This window comes from Cyprinus carpio, chromosome A22, assembly GCF_018340385.1.
Source record: "Cyprinus carpio isolate SPL01 chromosome A22, ASM1834038v1, whole genome shotgun sequence".
Lineage (NCBI taxonomy): Eukaryota > Metazoa > Chordata > Actinopteri > Cypriniformes > Cyprinidae > Cyprinus > Cyprinus carpio.
The window spans coordinates 11379129-11399645 of NC_056593.1; the positions used below are offsets into that span (position 1 = coordinate 11379129).

A 20517-nucleotide genomic window follows, 5' to 3' on the forward strand; every position below is an offset into this window, starting at 1 on the left:
GTAGGTGCCTCACTCCTCAAAGTTAAATTAGTGTGTAGATGACACAAAGCTGCCGACATTAGCTACATTAAAAATAGATGGGAACTATTTGAATTGGTTCCTATGGAGACCGGAACAGAAGCAAATCCAATCGGAAGTTAGAATTCGTAATGGTGGCACTCTTCGTTTACTCAGGAAAAAGGTCTGTATGCACGGCTCAAGAAATCTCAGTGAGGGAAGTACGTCTTGACTTATTAGTGTTGCCAGATCTTGCTAGCAAAAGAAAATGACAAATAAAAAAAATCCACTAATCAAAACACTTATATAAGCTACATACCAAAGCCCAAAAGACAAATAGTAAGTGTTGCTTATAATAAGTGGACATGGCAACCCTATGCGAAGTAGCCTTCCAAACATAAAAATAACATTAAAATCTAAACATAACAACCCTTTGGTTGCTTTAATGTTACTTTGGTCAAAAATAGCGGATACTAAAAGTGAGATACCAGATCATTGCTGTAGTTACTAAAGTCAATTTCTGTACAAAACAAAGTTATTTAGTGGATTCACTCTCGTATTTAAATGTGGTTGTCATTCCTGAAACTTTGATGTATGTACGTGGCACTGCTAGAGTGTTATAAGTGGTTTCTAGGTAGATTTTTATTTTTTGCTTTAAACACTTTTAGTTCTTGCTTTGTCGGCTTGGTCTTAAGATTTCACATTAACACAATTTTGGTGAAATTTTGCTACAAAAAAGTTCATTATCAACAGTGTAGAGATGTTTGTAGCTGAGCTCACACACAAGTCACTTTCAAAGCAAGCAGCTTTCCGTTGATTAGTGCCTAAATTTGCTTGACCATCATGAAATCTTTCACCCTTATGCGAAACTCCCAGTCGCATGATTTCTATTGACTGGATTCGCCTGTGAAATTTTGCTGAGCTACCATAAATGTGACCACACGTTGAGTCCTGCGTCATAGTTGTTGTACTAGTTCTGTGTGATCATCTGATCTCTTCTAAGAGCATATTTATATTTCATCAAACAGGATATTTGAACTTCCTGTAACGGAACGGTTAGATGCAGGGTCATTCGTACTATAAATACTAACTCACCTTAAGAACAAAACAGAATGATGTGTAGCTATTTGCAGCTTTCGTTTTGGTTGCCAAATATTTTCTGTATTTTTATAGCAAACTGTTGATTCATCGATTCATCTTAACTGCTTCCTTTTAATCTTCTTTTCTAAATTAAGAATACAATTCTCAGTGTTCTCAAAACCATTTTTGGACTAAAATGTTTCTTAGGATTGTTCTAAAGACAAAACTGCATTCCTTAAAACAATATTCAGTATAAGTTAGGACAACCTCCAGCTAGTCTTAAATCCCCAAAGGTAAGATGTTAAATGACAAGTCAAGCCAGTAGTGATGTAAACGATGTGCACACTTACTATGATTATTATGGTAATTGGCAGACAGTCAACAAAGAACTGAAAGTCTTCTGCAGGAGTTGGCATGCAATCAGAAAACCCCAAAGCTTGTCATTTTTCTTTTCTTTAGAACAAAGTAAGAAGTTCTAAAGAAAATATTTCAGAACTTCTTAAGAATTTCACTTAAGAACAAACTTCTTAGAATTTATCTAGAAGTTCTTTAATTTCTTTCTTTAGGAGATTTTCATGAATCTGTCCCCAGGTTTAATCCATAAAATAATTGGAATTCTAAATTATGAGTTAATATTCCCAGTTATTGAAAAATGTATGCTCAGGAAAAAAAAAATGTTGCAAATAGAGGTGAATTCGTTGCAATGTTTATAGCACACCATACTGAATCAAAATCTAATGGAGTTGTGAAGAGAGCAAAGGTATTCACCACTATTGTTATATGGAGGCGTTCGATTGCACACCTCATATGAGACTGTTTGTGTGAGTCTGTGCACAAGCTCATTGTCTGGTTTCAGGGTCCTCTCGTTGACCTTCAGCAGACATTGAGTTGTTGTTTTGTGGTCCAAGCTGATCTTTTTAGAGTGAGTCATAGCAGAGGCGTCTGGAGTTCTGCCTTATTATGTGTCACAAGGCGTGTCGTTTTTAAAGTCTGCACACACTTACTTATGACAGATTATGGCATTTAACCAACAAATCTAAACAGTATTGAGCTGTTTAAAACTATATTAAAAACTGCTATCATGATACGGTGTTAATGTTAAGTTAGTAACTCCTAATCAGTGGTTAGCACACATGCTGTGACAGATATATGTACCTTTTAACAAAAAGAAAGCTAACTGGAATAATTTCTTTTTAATTAAACAAATATTTAATACATTTATTATTATTATTATTATTATTACTAATATTATTATTTATTTTATTTTATATAAAAAAAAAAAAAATACATAAAAAAAAAAAAAGAATAATCAAATAATTTAAAATATAGCCTATAACATAAATGCATTATAAATTGATTTATATTTTCAATGGGTACATTATATTTTTAATGACTGCAGTAAAGGCTTTCCTTTTAACAAATTTAGGTGTGAAATATTAATGCAGCGCCACACATCTGCTGTTTCTGCAGGTAGTGGAGTATTGTCTGTGTCTCTCTGTGTTTCTAAAGGCCTCTATCTAACCGGATGACATTTGCATATGCAGAACGTTCCATGCCTGCGCTCGCTGCCGCGGTGTGCCGACACATAGGAGAATCCACCCTTGCCCCCACCCCCTTCATTAATATGTATGTGTTCTGAACGGTGCGTGGTTGCTGATTAATGCTGTCTGTCAATTTCTTACAGATCCGACAGTGCTGTGGAAGTTCCCTCAGGACTTTGGAGACCAGGTTGGAGACAGAAGAACTTTTTTTTTTCTCTCAATACCCCCCACCCCACACCCCCCCACCCCACCAGCACCACATCCACGACCCCTCCTGCTCCTGAAGGCCTCTCTCCTTCCTCTCTTCATACCTTTTCTCTATCTCTCTCTCTCTCTCCCTCTGCCATGCGGTGTGATGTTGCTGATAATGAAATGCAGTGAGCAGGTCTTCAATAAGCGTTGTTCTGGTAATTATCAGCTGGCTGTGATGTGAATGGGTGCGGATGGAGCTTCATCGTACACCCACTGCTGTACCTCACACCAGTACAGCTGTGTGTCGCTTATGAGTTGTTACTATATCACACTAGTAATGCATAACAGTATTTACTGAGAAACTGATAGTTAACCAACATAATCAGTTGATATTCGGCTGTTTTGAGATTGTCACATCTCATTCTACCTAGTGTGTATAATTATCCCATTTTTTTAATTGAATTTTTTATTTTTAAATATAAATTTTTACAAATTTATTTTAAAAATATTTTAAAAATAATTAAATATTTAAAGTTTGTCTAAAGGCATGTATGAATGCTGTGTAAAATACATTGATTCAGCAGTTTTGAGTACATCTTAATAAATAATTAAGTAATTTAACCGTAAATGTAGAAATGGATGGATGTTTTTTCAAAAAGATTATTATTATTATTTTTTTACATTTTTAAATATCATATATATATATATATATATATATATATATATATATATATATATATATATATACATTTAATTATTAATTTTTTACATTTTTAAATATCAGTATTTAAAACATTTAAATGAATATATATTAAATATATTTAATTTTCAGTATTTTTATTTATTTACTTATTTATTTGCATATGTTAAAATATTTATTTTAGGGGTGCAACAACTTACTCACGGTTCGGTTTGTATCACAGTTTTAGAGTCACCGTTTTGGTATGGTTCGGTATGTGCTATGTCTAGTGTAATTATAATCTATCTAACTACAAGCAACAGAACAAATAAATACAAAAGAGTAAAGATACAAATAAAATAAACAGTGATTGTCAGTTTTTTTTTTTTTAGGTAGGTCTAACATTAGTTTAGTTTATTAGTTTTTAGGTACAGAAATTGAATAAAGTAATCAAATGTAAAATAGCATTGCATATTTTACTGTATAAATTAAAGATTAATCTTTATTAAAGTTGCAAAAGCTATTCAGTCAAGAGCAGTTAGTTATTTCCTTGTTGTTGCTGTTGTTAGATGAATATGTAGTTGTCATTAAAATGTACAATTCGATTTTTTTTTCGCGAACTGTCCCACCCCTAATATATATATTAGGGGTGGGACAGTTTGCGAAAAAAAAAATCGAACTGTACGGTTCTCCACACACGGTTCGGCATGCACTAGGACCGCGGTTCAACTTAAATCTGACAGCGCATCTTTAATAGGCTATGGTTTCTTATAAATAACACGTAAAAGAAAAACAGGGTTTGGCTAATGTATGTTTCTGTTGATGGATGCGCATTCTGGCTTCCCGGTACATTACAACTACAGCGATGAGAAAGAAAAAAAAAGCCATGGACAAACCATTCACTCTTGTTCAATAGTGCATGCACAGGTGAGACCTGAACAGCACACATTGATATCTGTGTTAAAACTAAACTCATTTAAGCTTTGCCAGGTTAAACATTTAAGAGCCAGAGGACGCGAGCTTGCGCGAGCAGTGAGATTTGTGCATGCGCTCATCCGAAGCGTGCAAACCCGCGTCTCAGAACACGTGCAAATAAAAAGCTCTCTCTGAAGTATTGCCCGCGTCTCAGAACACGCCAAATATTAAGCGCTCTCTGAAGTATTGTGTTTGATTGGACAAATTCACATAAAAATTTTGTCAAAATCCCCATCTTGGTAAGTATCCTATAGTAGACATAGCCGGCTGAATGTACTGTATCAGTGCACTGGATCAGTGCATTCTCTTAAAGTGACAGCAACAACAATTAAATCACTCACTGCTCTTGATTGAATAGCTTTTGTTACTTTATTAAAGATTAATCTTAAATTTATACAGTCAAATATGCAATGCTGTATAACATTTGATTACTTTATTCAATTTCTGTACCTAAAAACTAATGCTATACCTTCCTAAAAAAAACTGAAAATCACTGTTTATTTTATTTGTATCTTTACTCTTTGGTATTTATTTGTGCTGTTGCTAGTAGTTAGATAGAATATTCTTTTTTTTTCTTTATTTTTATTTGAAAGTATAGTTTTTCCATAAACATAGCACATACCGAGACTATAAAACCGTGATACAAATCGAACCGTGAAAAAGTTAAACTGTTCCACCCCATATATATATACAAACCCGATTCCAAAAAAGATGAGACACTGTACAAATTGTGAATAAAAACAGAATGCAATGATATGGAAGTTTCAGATTTCAATATTTTATTCAGAATATAACATAGATGACATATCAAATGTTTAAACTGAGAAAATGTATCATTTTAAGGGAAAAATAAGTTGATTTCAAATTTCATGGCATCAACACATCTCAAAAAAGTTGGGACAAGGCCATGTTTACCACTGTGTGGCATCCCCTCTTCTTTTTATAACATTCTGCAAACGTCTGGGGACTGAGGAGACAAGTTGCCCAAGTTTAGGAATAGGAATGTTGTCCCATTCTTGTCTAATACAGGCTTCTAGTTGCTTCAACTGTCTTAGGTCTTCTTTGTCGCATCTTCCTCTTCATGATGCGCCAAATATTTTCTATGGGTGAAAGATCTGGACTGCAGGCTGGCCATTTCAGTACCCAGATCCCTCTTCTACGCAGCCATGATGTTGTAATTGATGCTGTATGTGGTCTGGCATTGTCATGTTGGAAAATGAAAGGTCTTCCCTGAAAGAGACGACGTCTGGATGGGAGCATATGTTGTTCTAGAACTTGGATATACCTTTCAGCATTGATGGTGCCTTTCCAGATGTGTAAGCTGCCCATGCCACACGCACTCATGCAACCCCATACCATCAGAGATCCAGGCTTCTGAACTGAGTGCTGATAGCAACTTGGGTTGTCCTTGTCCTCATGGCGTCCCAGTTTTCCAAAAAGAACTTCAAATTTTGATTTGCCTGACCACAGAACAGTTTTCCACTTTGCCACAGTCCATTTTTAAATGAGCCTTGGTCCAGAGAAAAGGCCTGCGCTTCTGGATCATGTTTAGATATTACTTCTTTTTTTACCTATAGCATTTTAGCCGGCAACGGCGAATGGCACGGTGGATTGTGTTCACCGACAATGTTTTCTGGAAGTATTCCTGAGCACGTGTTATGATTTCCATTACAGTAGCATTCCTGTATGTGATGCAGTGCCGTCTAAGGGCCCGAAGATCACGGGCATCCAGTATGGTTTTCCGGCCTTGACCCTTATGCACAGAGATTGTTTCAGATTCTCTGAATCTTTGGATGATATTATGCACTGTAGATGATGATAACTTCAAACTCTTTGCAACCCTTACAAAATAAACTCCTATATTACATATATTATATTATAATAATATAAAACTTATATAATATATACAAAACAAATCAAAATATCCCCTCACACTATAGAATGTTCTGTTATGAATATTTTTCATTTTTAACATGTTAAATATTAATATTAAAAACATTAAATATATTCAATTTTATTTAAATATTTTTGTGTTAAAAATATTTCTACATGAATATCTATATTAAAATAGATGTATACGTATTTGTAGTCAAAAAGTTATTTATATATATATATAACTCAAACATGGCCTCAAAATAATATCATGATATTTCAAGAATATTTGCAATGATGATATAGAAAAAATATGGAACAACGTTTTATTGGTGATTGCAGCTGGCAGGCAGCATCATTTATTAGTGCAAACGAAATGAAGGGCATTTTCCATCCTTTTTCAATGAGCTACTGTCATCGATGACAGACTACCTAATTTGAAGTGTAAATCTGTTGTCATAAGATGGCAGCAGCAGCTTTGTGTTCGACTTGAAGCAGTCTGATCGGTGTATGACGTCAAAATAACATGAGAGGGACTTACCCCTTATTTACACTGCACGTGTCTGCGGATGCTTACGGCTCCGACACGGCCACTCTAGTCAATGCTTGTGTTTACACCAGCCGCGCCACGGCACATTTCAGAAGCATCCCAGAAGCAGCTTTCCGTGATGCTTTGCTAAAGATAGGCGCCTCGCCTTTTTTTGATGGCAAGAGTATGCGCTCGAATATGCTTTAGAACCGCTCTCCCGAAATTTTGATGTCATACACCGATCAGTCTGCGCAGCGCTGCTTCAAGTCGAACACATCTATTGGGTTTGTGGTGTTGTTGTTGTGCATGCTAGGAAACATAAATGCAGCATACGTCATTGCGTCACTATATCATTGATATCACAAAATTTATACTGGTATTATTGTGGATGGTATGATATGGTATATATATATATATATGTGTGTATATATATGTGTGTGTGTAGTATGTGTATATATATATATATATATATATATATATATCTATATATATATATCTATATATATATCTATATATATATATCTATATATATAAATCTATATATATATATATATGTGTATGTGTGTGTGTCTTGTATATTCTCTATATATATATCCTCTATATATGTTGATTTTTTTTTTTAATGATTTTAAACATGATTAATTTTTATATTAATTTTGCAATCATGTATATCTGCATATATATGCACTGACATATAAAGCAGCCATGGCATTGAATGTTAAAAATCAACTGAGCACTAACTGAAAAGTCGAAAATCTTTCGAATTTATCATTTTATCTCCCTCTTAATTACACTTTTTTTTCAAGTAGGCGTTGCAAAACTTGTCAAATTCTGATCAGTAAAAGAAGAATTGGGATGTTTGCATTTGTGGTGTTGGCTGGAGCTTGAGTGTAGTTCAGGTCATGTGTGTTCTCTGCACAAAGAGAAGTGGGTCTGGTCCTGGGTCATAGTGCAGCGCTGCGGTTTTCACACTTTTTTTCTGCTCGCTTGGCCTCAAAGGTCTCCATGTACAAGCCTCTCCTCTCGTGAACGCAAATTGGACGCTTCATTACGAACTACAGAAACTCTTTTCTTGGCCTGCAATAACAAAAAGTGAGAAGTGTGAAAAAAACTCTAACCACGCTAGTCCTCAAAAAAACTCTCTTTTCCAGAAAGAACAAAAAGAGAGAAGTGCGATTTAAATAAAACAACTAAGAAAACTCTACTCCTTGTTTGGTGACAAGATCGTTTCTAGTTTAAGATGTGTACAGATGGATCTGCCTTTTCCACATTGACATAAAGGCTCTCATTGAGTCGCCTCATTACCAGGATTAGGCTCTTTTTGCGTCTTTGCACGGCTGCTCCCTCTCTAGCCGCTGAAATCCTTTTTTTCCCCCAAGTTAGCCAGCATATGGCAGCAGCAGCTCCGATCTCTACAGGCCTCCATTGTTTATCCTCTTATTGTTGCGGCGCGTAATGACAGTTGTAGGCCGTAGATCGGGGTGGAGGGGTTACTTTACCCCAGGGGAGCGAGAGAGAGAGGGCAAGGGAAGAGACGGAGACAGACAGGACTGTGGATTATGGAAATATGAATTGATTTTTTATCCTCCTCTCTTCCACTAGCCACTCTGCTCGAATAGGGACTCTAAATGAGGGGTGAACAGACTGGAGGCTGGCACAGAGGGCGGCAAAAAATGAAGTGCGATCCCTCAGCCCCAGAGACTCGCCGTGGCCGCGGTCACCTACAGCTGCCATGTGGAGCAGCTAGAGCGCCGTATATATCTGAATCACAAGGAGGCCATTTTTTGCAAATGAAGCAGACAGATGGAAAAGCGAGACTTTATCGTTCCCAATCTCTCTCAGATCTCTTTCCGGATGTCAGTTTAAAGGGAAGAATAAAAGAAAATAAACCGATATGCATATTCGTGTCATTCTAACTAGCAGCAGCTTGTAAATAATTGGAGAGATTATCTGTTCGTTTACAGGACGTGCAGTGAATGTGTCGCACTGCCTCCTTGTGTTTTCATTGATGGCGGGTTAAGCTTGTAAATAACTGGAGAGATTAGCTGTGATTGTCTTTTACAGTGAACGTGTCTCAGTGCTGTGAACCCTTTATAGTCTCGTGTGCTCGCCGGTTTGTGGTCGGTGTGTGATCTCAACGGGAAGTTTCATTTGTAATTATTGAGCAAGACTAAGAAATCTCAAATCACTTTTTTTCTTGATGTTTCATAGCAGCGTGCAGCATATTAGTGTGGCTTTTTATTAGCACGTGCAGTTATGGTTATTAGCAGGCCCACATGGAATCTGTGCTCGCAGAAAGCTTGAAAGATTTCCATAGTATTTATCTGTCGTCCATGTATTTTTTACTAATTTTATCATGCTTTCAGTTAGATGTGAATGTAGCACTCCAAGTTTTCTGTAACACATTTCTCCTTGATTCAGTTTTGTGTTTGTCTGTTACATCCTGTTCTCAACCATACCATCCAAAGGCAAAAGATGAGAAATAAAATAATTTAAGAAATTAAGTGATTGAAAATAAATAATTAATAATATTATTAATATATTAAATAAACTTATTTAATGTGTTCATTTTGTATTATTATTTATTTATTATTATTATTATTATTATTATTATTATTGTTATTGTTATTGTTATTATTATTGAGATAGGACTGGCAACCGATTAATAACGATTAATCGCATCCAAAATAAAAGTTTTTGTTTACATAATATATGGATGTGTACTGTGTATATTTATTATGTATATATAAATGCACACACATACTGTATATATTTTGAAAAAAATTACATGTATTTACATGTATATATTTATATTCATATGATTTATATTATATATAAATATATCTAATATATAAACATAACATATTTTTCTTAAATGTATACGTGTGTGTGTATTTATATATTAGCGCTGTCAATTGATTAATCGTGATTAATCGCATCAAAATAAAAGTTTTTGTAAATATGTATATATAATATAAAATATAGTAATATAAATATATACATGTATATACATATGTATATATAAATATATATATATATATATATATATATACACATATATAAATGTATATAAATATTTCTCTCTCTCACTCTCTCTCTCTCTCTAAAACTATAAAAACAGAACCGCAGTATATATATATAAATAATACACACACACACACACACACATGATAAATAAACGGGTACGCATACATATGTAAATAAAAACTTTTATTTTGGATGCAATTAATCCTGATTATCGATTTGACAGCCATATATTATATTATATTATGTTATATTATTCATAATAAATCAATCAAAAGAGTTATCATTATATGCATTTTATAATAAAAATAATAATAATAAATTACAATAACAATAATAATAATAATAATAATAATAATAATAATAATAATAATAATAAATAATAATCATAAATTTACATGATCATTCCAGTGAGACATCTGGTCGAAATGATGAAGAAGATTAATAAATCTGACTAAACATGTCATGTGACATCTGGTCCTAAAATCTGGATAGGGTGAGCTGTCAAAATTGTTGCAAAATAGCCATTTTCCAATGGCCACACATCAGTCGTATTCTATGTTAATGTTTCATCAGGGTTGCTACATGTGAGCTGTAATGAATGAATGTGTTTATTGAATATTTATATCTACCATATCACTGTTTTTATGAAAACAAAGAACCATCAGAGGTCATGTTAAACTAGATTTGGGGTCAAGCAGGATATTCTACATTTAGAAGATAATCATATCGTCTTGTTTATCTATATCAAATTTAACCTTTAACCTTGACCTTTTCATGCCCATCCTCGCAATTTACACAGTTCTCCAGCGTTGCTTTGTATTCCAGCGGGAAAAGTGGGGCTTACATCACATTCCAAGCCACCAGCGGCGTGTGTTTGACCTGATGGATGTTGGAGAGTTTCACAGGAGCCTCCAGATGTCACCCGGCCCTCCATCTCCTTAGTTAGGCGGCGAACCGGCATGCTGAGTGAAGCTACAGCTCATGTAACAAAGCGAGAAACTGCGTCCCCTGAGCCTCGCGGGGCAAATATTTGTCTAGCTTTGACACAGTGTACAATCATATGCCCCAAGCCTGACACTTCATGATTGGTAGCCTTTCCCCCCAGCTTCACCCCCTCCTCTGCAGGACACGCACCAGCAGACCAGAGCATCAACAACAACCACTAAAACATCATCAAGGAGCACGAAGAGCGCTGGTGCAGTTTCAACGCTTTAACATGGAGGGCATGAGCTGTGATTGAGGAGAACATGGAGGAATGGAAAGGGGGGGCCGTGCCTTGCTCATGGGGTATGCCTTACTCATCTCATTTTGGAGATTTTTCTTCAGATCTCTAGAGAGCGGGTAATGTGAGGGCCGGGCCCAGTTATCTGGCCTTTGCGTCGGGCTAGTCGAAACTCCCTGACTAAGGCCACGCTGTTGCCCGTGGCGTCTGATTACCCTGACCTTAGGGCTTTGAGAACAGAAAAAGTGTTTTCCTCACGGTTTTATCTGTTAGCAGTGCCAGAAACGCTGGAGGGTGCTTGTAGGAAACAGTCTTCATTACATCAGATGTCTCAGACATTGACTTATCAAGAAAGTGACATCTTGCAAAAAATAAAAGGATATCGACTCGTCGACTCTGTCTCACGTCCTCTTTGAATGTGGAACGGGGTGATTGGTCACACGTCGGTTTTACTTCCCTCTGCAGCCACAGTTTCAGTCCACCTACTGAACCGAAATTAAGAACCAAAAAACCACCTTCCATTTTTGAAACGTTATCGTTAAGCACAAACAACATGATCTGCGGTTCAGGTCCACAAAGACAAGGAAGGAAATGCTTGTCGTTGCCCCAAAGTGGAGGATGTCCTGGTCAGGTGGAGGAAGAGATAGATGGAGATAGACAGAGAGAGAGAGAGCGTGAGGGGGTGTTGGTTGCGTTTCTCAGAGACTCTACACACTTGATGTAGCTTCTAGCCACAGCTGAGAGAAAGAGAGAGAGCGAGAGTGAGTGAGCGAGCGATCGCGCGGTCCAATGGGAGTTGACAGCTTAAACGCAGAAAATCCCCCAGGCCACTTGGCACTCAATTAATGATGTTTCTGGCTCTGTGGTTCTCGGGCATATGTAGCTGAATCACGGCTTGGCCCAGAAGAATATCAGTTGTGTATTGTAAAGAACAAAAAGCACTCACCCGTCACATTAATGTATTCATCGCAGAGCATTTTGGAGAATATATCCTCCTGCATTTGCTTTTGAAATGAAGTGAAACCTTGTTGTTTGTACACTTTTAGCAGCCTGAATATCATAGACTTCAGGTGGTCTTTTTCACTTTGAACCATCCAGAAACGTCCTTCCAACTACGTAGCTTATTGATTGCGCAAACTGGCTAATGAGCTGAAGTGGTTTGAATTTTGACATTAATTTGGAATGTTAGGCATTAAAACAATCCTACTCAATTTTTCCCTCATTTAAAGTTTCACACTTTTGTCTCCGAGGCCAGTTTTTGTTTTTCACACTAAAAAACTCTGGTTTCCTGTGTCCACAGGCCTAGTGAAGTTGATATTACAAGGCTTGGGGTGTTTAGCGTGGAGGTTGTGTATTCACACTGCCCCGTGTCTCTTCCCAGCGCTCATGTCACGCACTTGTCAGTTCTTTAAGTGGGCAGAGGATCAATACATCACCTGCTACATTTCCTTAAGCAGTCTCACACAGACGGCGTGTTTGCGAGGGAAAGAAATAACCTCTGTGCCAGCACACCGAATATTAGCTTCTCACCACCTAAGGGTCAGCGCAAGAAGCCGCGAAAAAAAAGGAAGACGAGGGCTAAAGAAGAGAAATCAACCACCTCCTGCTCTGCTCGGCTCGTTTCAAGTGAAAATGTAATGCCCTGTGTCAATTTGAAACTCTGGAAGAGCTACCCCTTTAGCACTTTTCCTCGGTCCAGGGGCGAAGTCGGCACTTATTAAAGGCGCGTAGTGCAGGGTCAAAAGCGGCAAGCCAGCAGCATACGATTAAAATGTAATGAAAGGAATCTCGGTTGGAGATTTGAGGGTCCAGAGAAGGCAGAAGATTATTTTATCCCCATTGATGTGCTGTTGCATCAGACAGCGTTGCTAATAGAGAATATACGCTTTAAGCCATGAAACCTCAAAACTGCACGACCATTATATGGGTTCCATTTTACATTTAATCATTTAGCAGACGCATTTATCCAAAACAACTTACAATACATTTCCATTTCCATTTTACATTTAATCATTTAGCAGACGCATTTATCCAAAACAACTTACAAATGAGAACAATAGAAGCAATCAGACCAACAAGAGAGCAACAGTGTGTACCTGTAAGTGCTGTAACGAGTTTCAGTTAGTCTAGTACATTACACATAGCTAGGCTTTTTTTTTAATTGGATAGGATAGGTAAGTGTTAGTATTAATTGATCAGGTACTGGCAAAAAAGATGTGTCTTTAAGATGTTTTTTTTCTGGAAATGGTTGCTCAAATTGAGGTCATTCCACCTCCTGGAAAATGTCTGTGAGAGTGATTTTTGTGCCACTTTGGGATGGCAACAGAAGCTTCTGGAGGGTGCATAAGTTTGAACTAGCGAGTTTAGGTATATTGGTGCAGCGCCAATTGCTATCTTGTAGGCAAACATCAGTACCTTGAATTTGATGCGAGTGGCTATTGGCAGAGGTGCAACGTGAGCTGTTTTTCGGCTCGTTAAAGACCACTCTCACTGTTGCATTCTGGATCAGAGGCTTCAGACTACATGCGGGAAGGCCAAATTTAATACCATATTGTTGGAGATATAAAGCTTATTCCTAAATTGATTTTAATATTGAAATTTTAAAGGTTTGGCCCTCTTCGAAATACCAGTCCTATAAAGACTAAAGAATAAATTGGCAGTTGTGCCAAAAAAGTCTAAGTTTGATAACTACTAGTCAAAACAGGTGCATTTACATGTGCAAGGAATAAAGTTGCAAAAAAGGCATTGTGCAGAATAAAGTTGCAATTTTAATTTAGTTACAGTTAACCTTAACTTAATGCTTTTTTCTTTACCATCGCATTTTTTATAAAACACTAATCCTAAAGGCATCGACAGTAAATTACAGCTGTGCAATTAAACAAATGACCTGATAAACATATTTATTTATTTAAAAATACATTAAATTAAATACAATTGTTGGGAAATAAATTTGCTTTTTTAAGACTAAATATTAAAGCACTACGAGAATAAATTTACAGTTGTGCAAATAAAATGATTTAAACAAAAAAACTTAGAATTAAAACTTAATTTAATTTAAAATATTGCAATTGTGAGAAATAAATTTGCTTTTTTGCTTGGTTTTTTTTTTTAAAGACTAAACCCTAAGCATAGATGGTAAAGGTGTACAGTTTTACAAAACCAATAATATAGATAAATAAAATAAAAATCACAAAAGTTGTTAGCAAATAAATTTGAAAAAGCTTGCAAGAAATTAAGAAAGTTAGCAAAATAGTTGCAACTTGTTAGATTAAGTAGGCGTAAAATGAGAAACCACCTTGCAATTATGAGAAATAAGTTGCAATTCTGAGATGGAAACATAAAATAAGTTGCATTTTAGAATTTTAAAATAGTAACATGTTGACGGTTAATGTTTTTTTTGACATTCCTTAACCATACAAGTTTTTTGAGAACTAAACAAAAGGAGTTTTTTGTCTCTAACCAAAAAAATAAAGAGCAAATTTGCAGTTGTGTGAAAAAATAATAATTGTGGGACATAAATTGCTATTACGTATAAAATTAAGTTGTAGTTCTGAGAAATAGTCCAGCACTTGTTAATATAAGTATATTTTACAAGAAACAGTTGCAATTACAAGAAATCAAGTTGCAACTGTGAGATATAACGTTGCTGTTGTACAAAACAAAGCTGCAATTTTGAGAAGTAGTTACAGTTACCTTAATTCATAGTTTTTCCTTAACCTTGAAGTTTTCTAAAGACATTTAGGCAATGAGAGTGTTTATCGAGTGTTCTGAGAACACTTATTTTCATTTTGCAGATAAAAATGGCATTAAGATCCTAGATTAACAACATTGTAGGTGGAACCAGAGTTATATCTAGACCAGAATATCAGTAACCACATAGCGCTTTAAAACCACACCTTAGCAACAACATTCTACCATCATGGCTGCGAATTTCGCACAGACTAGCAGCACTCATGTTTTCTTCAGAAAATGTAGAACTCTAGTATTTATTTGTAGTAGTAGAAGACGCATTTGATTTTAGACCCAGTAGCGTTTTCGTCATCATTACCCACGGGGCGCTGCATGTGTTATGGCCTGCATTCTCTGACACCCAAGAGAGAGAGAGGGACAATGGAGAAGAGAAGAAGCAGGAATTAATTGGGGTTTGGAGGTACAGTGAACACTGACCTGTGGGGAGATTTGGTTTTGAATCTGTCACTGGGATCTTGGTGCCGTCAGCATGGTGGCTCTGCTGGTCTCTCTTTCCCTGCTCCAGACACACACACACAATCACACACTTCTCCCCTGCTGGAGACAGTTCCATAGCGCCGTGTAGACCTGCTGGCTGGCAGAATTTTTAAAGAGCATGGAGGTTTAAAGACAGAAACCCCTGGGGAGGAATCCTACCAGCTTGGAGAGAGAAAAGTGGAAGTTTGCTGGCTCTCTCTCTCTACTCTTCTCATCTCATATATCCTGTCTATTTCTCCTCACCCTTCTCTCTCTTTTCCTCTACTATCTCCGTCCGTCGTCGTCTGTCTGCCCTGGATGCCACTGCCTGTCCGTAATATCTCTGTTCTCATGCTTTCGTCCTCTCTCCCGTTCCCTTCCTTGTGGCCTTCCCTCCTTTCTCTCCTTTTCTTTGCGCCTCTATATTCTCGCCAACATACTCTTTCACACCCTCCCTCCCCTCTCCATTAATGGCCCTATAATGACAGAATGAAGAATGACAGACTTTTTCCCTCGCATCATGACCGCCTCCCGGAAGCACCGCTCTTAGTTTCCCAACTCACAACATCTTTTCTACTTACCACTTTCTTTCTTCTCGTCTTATTCTCCTTCCCTCCCTCTCCCACAATTCTTGTCTTGCTGTTCCCATCTAAATATTCAACTCTAAACATTCACATCACCTAGAATACTTGGCTACGTTCATGCTGCAGCTGAATAGTGGCATACTAATTGGATTTTTTTTTTTCTCTCACCCAGATGTGACAGATCAGGATTTAGTTTTTTTTTATTTTTTTTTTCATGGAAAGCCCGTTTCCAGAGTAAAAAATAAAATGTGTAGGTTGTGGGAAAGTCGTTAGCAACGAAAGCAGTTCACAATTGTTTCGATCATAAGAAGTAGCATGTGTACGAAACAGCTGCGATTATGAGAAATTAAGTATACGATTTTGAGATAAAAAAAATACGGAATTGTTTTTTTTGCAACCACATAAAGTTAAATATAGTTCGTGTAACGCTAATTATAGTAGTTAGATAATTACAGTAATAGTTGTTTGTGAAAAATAAGCATTGCATTTGATACAAAATAGTTTCGTTAGTGTGCAAAATAAAGTCGCAATTAAGACAGTTACAGTTATTTAGACAAAAGTAGAAGTTTGAGATGTGGTCACAGCGCGCCATCTCAACCATAGAAAAACAGGACGGTTGTTCTTTTTTGCAGGTGCCCTACCAGAAACAGCCACATCAACGTCACTACAACAACAACACAAGTCGCAAAAAAAAAATAAATGAGTTATAAAGTCACAATTTTGAGAAATCAAGTTATTTTTTTTGCCGGAAACAGGTGAATACCAGTTTTTACATGACAGTTTAAAAGCGAACAAAAAAATAATCAGTGAATATGGCATTTAACAATAATTCCAATTCTGCCAATTATGAAAAAAAAGGTTGCAGAAATGAGAGTAGAGGGATAATTGTTAAAGTAGTTTATTATTAGTAAGTTATTACATAAAAAAGTATAGCATTTATTAGAAACATCTGCCAATATATTTACAACAATTTTTGGAAACAATTATCTGTGCGAAACAAACAACAATAGTTGCAATATTTGTAAAATAGAATTTCTAATGCTGTGGAAAATGGTACGTCACTAATTGTTGCTAAAAATGAAGTTGCTCTAATTGAGAAAATAGTTACAATTAAGAAGACATAATGTTGCAATTATGAGAACATATTCACAATTGGCAGAAATGCTCCGCAATAACCAGAAAAGTGTGATTGATAGTTTATATAGTCCACAATTTGAGATTGTGTGTGTGTTTGGTGTGTGTGTGTCATATAGGATATATATCTATTTATCATCTATATATATATCTATATATATATATATCTATATATATCTATATTATAAATTACAAATATTAGCCTTTTTTTAGCCCCCAGTTACGATTTAAACTGGCCTCCCCCCCCACTTTCATGTCTTGCGAAATTTCAATAACAAATTTCATAATTTCTTGGGTTTTTTTTTTTTCAATTTTTTTGTTTTTTTCATGTTGTCGTTTGTTAATGGCACTTTTGAAAGCAACTTTGTAGATGTCCTCGGATTTGAAGAATTCTGCTATGATTCGCATCAATCGCGGGCACATTTGGCTTGGGCGTATGAAACGTCCTCATTATTCAGAGCCGAGTGAAGCAGCCACAAAATCCCTGATATCTGATGCTGATTGCCAGTGCTGGAATCTTGAGCGACCATCCAGCCCAAGAGAAGCTCCCTTCCTCTGCAGGGAATTCAGGGAGGGAGCGGTAGTGTCTCCCGGTAGCGTGGGGTGGTAATAAATGCTGCTGGTGGAGGAGCGAGAAAGAGAGAGAGATTGTGATTGCAGGCCTCCGCAGTGGGACCAGGGGGGAATGGAGACTGCTGTCTCATTGAGTGATATCCCTGTCTCAACAGTAAATAAATAATGCAGCCTGCAGAGTTCACCCTGCCTCCTCCAGTGAGTTGTAAATGCATTAGCTGTTTTATATTCTTTTGTCTTGGGAAAATGGTTGGTAGGGAGGCTGAGAAAGGGGAAAAAACAGTACAACCACACAACAGGAACGATAGCAACTCACGTTAAACCTCTTCACACGATCTGACTCTCCTCCCAAAGCACGCTTTGGTATAGTCCCCTGATCACCTGGATGAATAGTAATAAAACTGAGAGAGAAAAAGGTGTGTAATGCACATGCGTACTGAGATTTAGATCTGCTATAACCGGGAGGAGAATTATGAGAATATTTCTCTTGGGTTTGAAAATCACTTGAAGTCAACATGAAATCAAATCAGTTTCGGGTACTTTTTGTTCACATAAATGTCTTTTTGTTGAATCCAAACATGTTCTGCCCTGAAAAGATTTTTTCTTTGGATGACGTCATCAACCTTTCGTCAACCTCCCATTTCAATCATTTCATTTTACTTTTACCCAAAAACTGAAAATTCTGTCATTTACTTACCTTCATGTTGCTCTAAACCTGTGTGACTTGCTTCTGCGGAACACAAAAGATTGTGAGGCCCATACAGAGTCAATGGGATCCAATCTAATTGTTTTGGACCCCATTGACTTTCATTCAATCATTCTTCAAAATATCTTTTTTTTTACTCCCAACAATTCAATAATTTCAAGAGCACTTTTTTTATGATCCCGATGGCAAAATCATATTGACGTAATGAAAGGAGTTTAAAAGGCACGGGTTTTGGAGTTTCGTTGGTCCTAATTATGGCTTTTCTTGGGGTTATTTAATTCTTTAGACCATTTCAATTGACATGACATTATGAATGCATTCATTCTGCTGCATGTTGTTACACATATCACATTTTGTCTAGTCCGAATGTTATTTCCAGTGTGAATTCCTTTGCAAGTTCCTGTCAAGCAGCTCAGATTGACAGCAAGGACCAGCACTGACTGGCATCAAGCAGGCCAGTGTGGGACCCTCGACAACTTCTGCACCTATGAAGGAGACAATTTTATTTGCGTAGCATCCGTTTGCATACGCTTCTGCAAATGCGTGGCACAGCTTGGCATAAACACTCGGGGGAAGCACCTATAGGAGTTAATGATAGTAGCAGTCACATACGGCAGCATCAGGCTTGCGTACGCGTGACAGCTTTACTGGCGTACAGTCATCCGCTGCGCCACGACACGGCGAGGATGTTTCTGCCGCTGCCAACGTTCCTCTCTCGCCTGCCAGAGCCTTCAATCTCCTCACCGCTCTCTGTATCACATACTAACTCTCTCACTCTGTCTTTCCCCATCAGCACCATCACCTCCCACCGAGAAAAACAGCAAACAGTCATAATCCGCGCCTGCATATATACAGTATGCAAATAAAAACAGACTAACACACATACACTTACCTTGAACGATTAATTTTGTTTTAAAGGGTAGGTACGGGTATGGAACCTGCATTTGAACTACCCAGCTGCCCCCAAACACACCCGCACAGTTCATTTGAATGGTCGCAGCTTGTTGTACATTGAGCAGAGGATCACTGGCAGCTCCCCATGGCTAGTCTACAGTGCAGGACTGGCCAGACGTGGCTAACCCATATGGCTATGGAAATCCATATGCTGCTGGTGCAGGGACTCTCCCTCTGGGGCTGTGCGGGAAGGTAAAACCCCAAAGGCTGGGCCTCCTTTTGCCCCCTCCTATCCTTCCCGCACCTCCTCTGAACCCCTGGTGCTGCTCAGCCATTGTTCCTACAATCTGCCGTCACCTCCGTCGTCCCCTCACCTCAAGCGAAACGATCAATGAGCTAATGGCCACTAATTATTTTAGCCTCTGATCACCCTCCCCTTTACGTCAGCATGATGTCGTTTCCCTTTAAATCCATTCATTTGCTCATTAATTTACTAGGTATTGTTCTGCCTAATGAATTGTTATCGGAACAGTCATTTCATCAGATTTATATAGTTTGCCTTACAAATCTTGCGGTTTGTTGAAAAAAAATTTTTTTTACTCTTCTAATCAATTTAGGATTTTTGTCTGGCAGACAAAAAACATGAGAAATTCGTTTGTCAGCTACTGTTCTACTATGAACACTAATAATTAATCAAAAAAAAAAAAAAAAATACTCAACTTTTTTTAAGCATTAAGTAATGCAAAAAAAAAAAAAAAATCAACAATGCACTAAAAACTTCATATTTGTTTGCCATCTACTTTTCTGTTTAACAAATATTTATTTGAAACCGAACCATTCATCTGATTAACAGTTTGTACTATGAAAATCCCTTAGACTTGCATTAGAGGTGTATCTTAGGACCAGAATATCATAAAGAAGCGGAGTTTGTCTTTTTTAGCTTGCGACAATATGCAACTATCTAGAACATTTTCGCAAGTATTTAGCAATGCAATAAAAGATTTAGTAATACAGTAAAAACAAAAATTGTTCTGATTAACGAGTATTTCTTTGAAGCTAAACCGTTTCATTGGGTAAACACAATTTGTGCTGCAAACATAAATAATAGCTCAGATCATGCGGTTTGTTAGGAAAATGTGTGCTTTTACTTTTCGAATCAGTTGGGTTTATGATTTTTGTCTGGCAGACAAAAAAAAAAAGAAACTAGCCAGAAATCCCCTAGACTTGCATTAGAGCTGTATCTAGGGACAATAGAGATGTGGAGCTGGACTCTTATGACTTATGCAACCTCCTAGCAACCATTTAG

General features: G+C 37.0%; 1 protein-coding gene across 1 annotated transcript in view; it reads left to right on the top strand.

Annotated features, from left to right (window-relative positions):
* The window catches only part of LOC109066415 (DENN domain-containing protein 1B-like), a 96064-nt gene that overhangs the window by 21012 nt on the left and 54535 nt on the right, over positions 1-20517 (top strand). Inside the window, 1 exon segment of the mRNA XM_042712455.1 lies at positions 2762-2805. Within this exon segment, the coding sequence (XP_042568389.1) occupies positions 2762-2805 (44 nt within the window).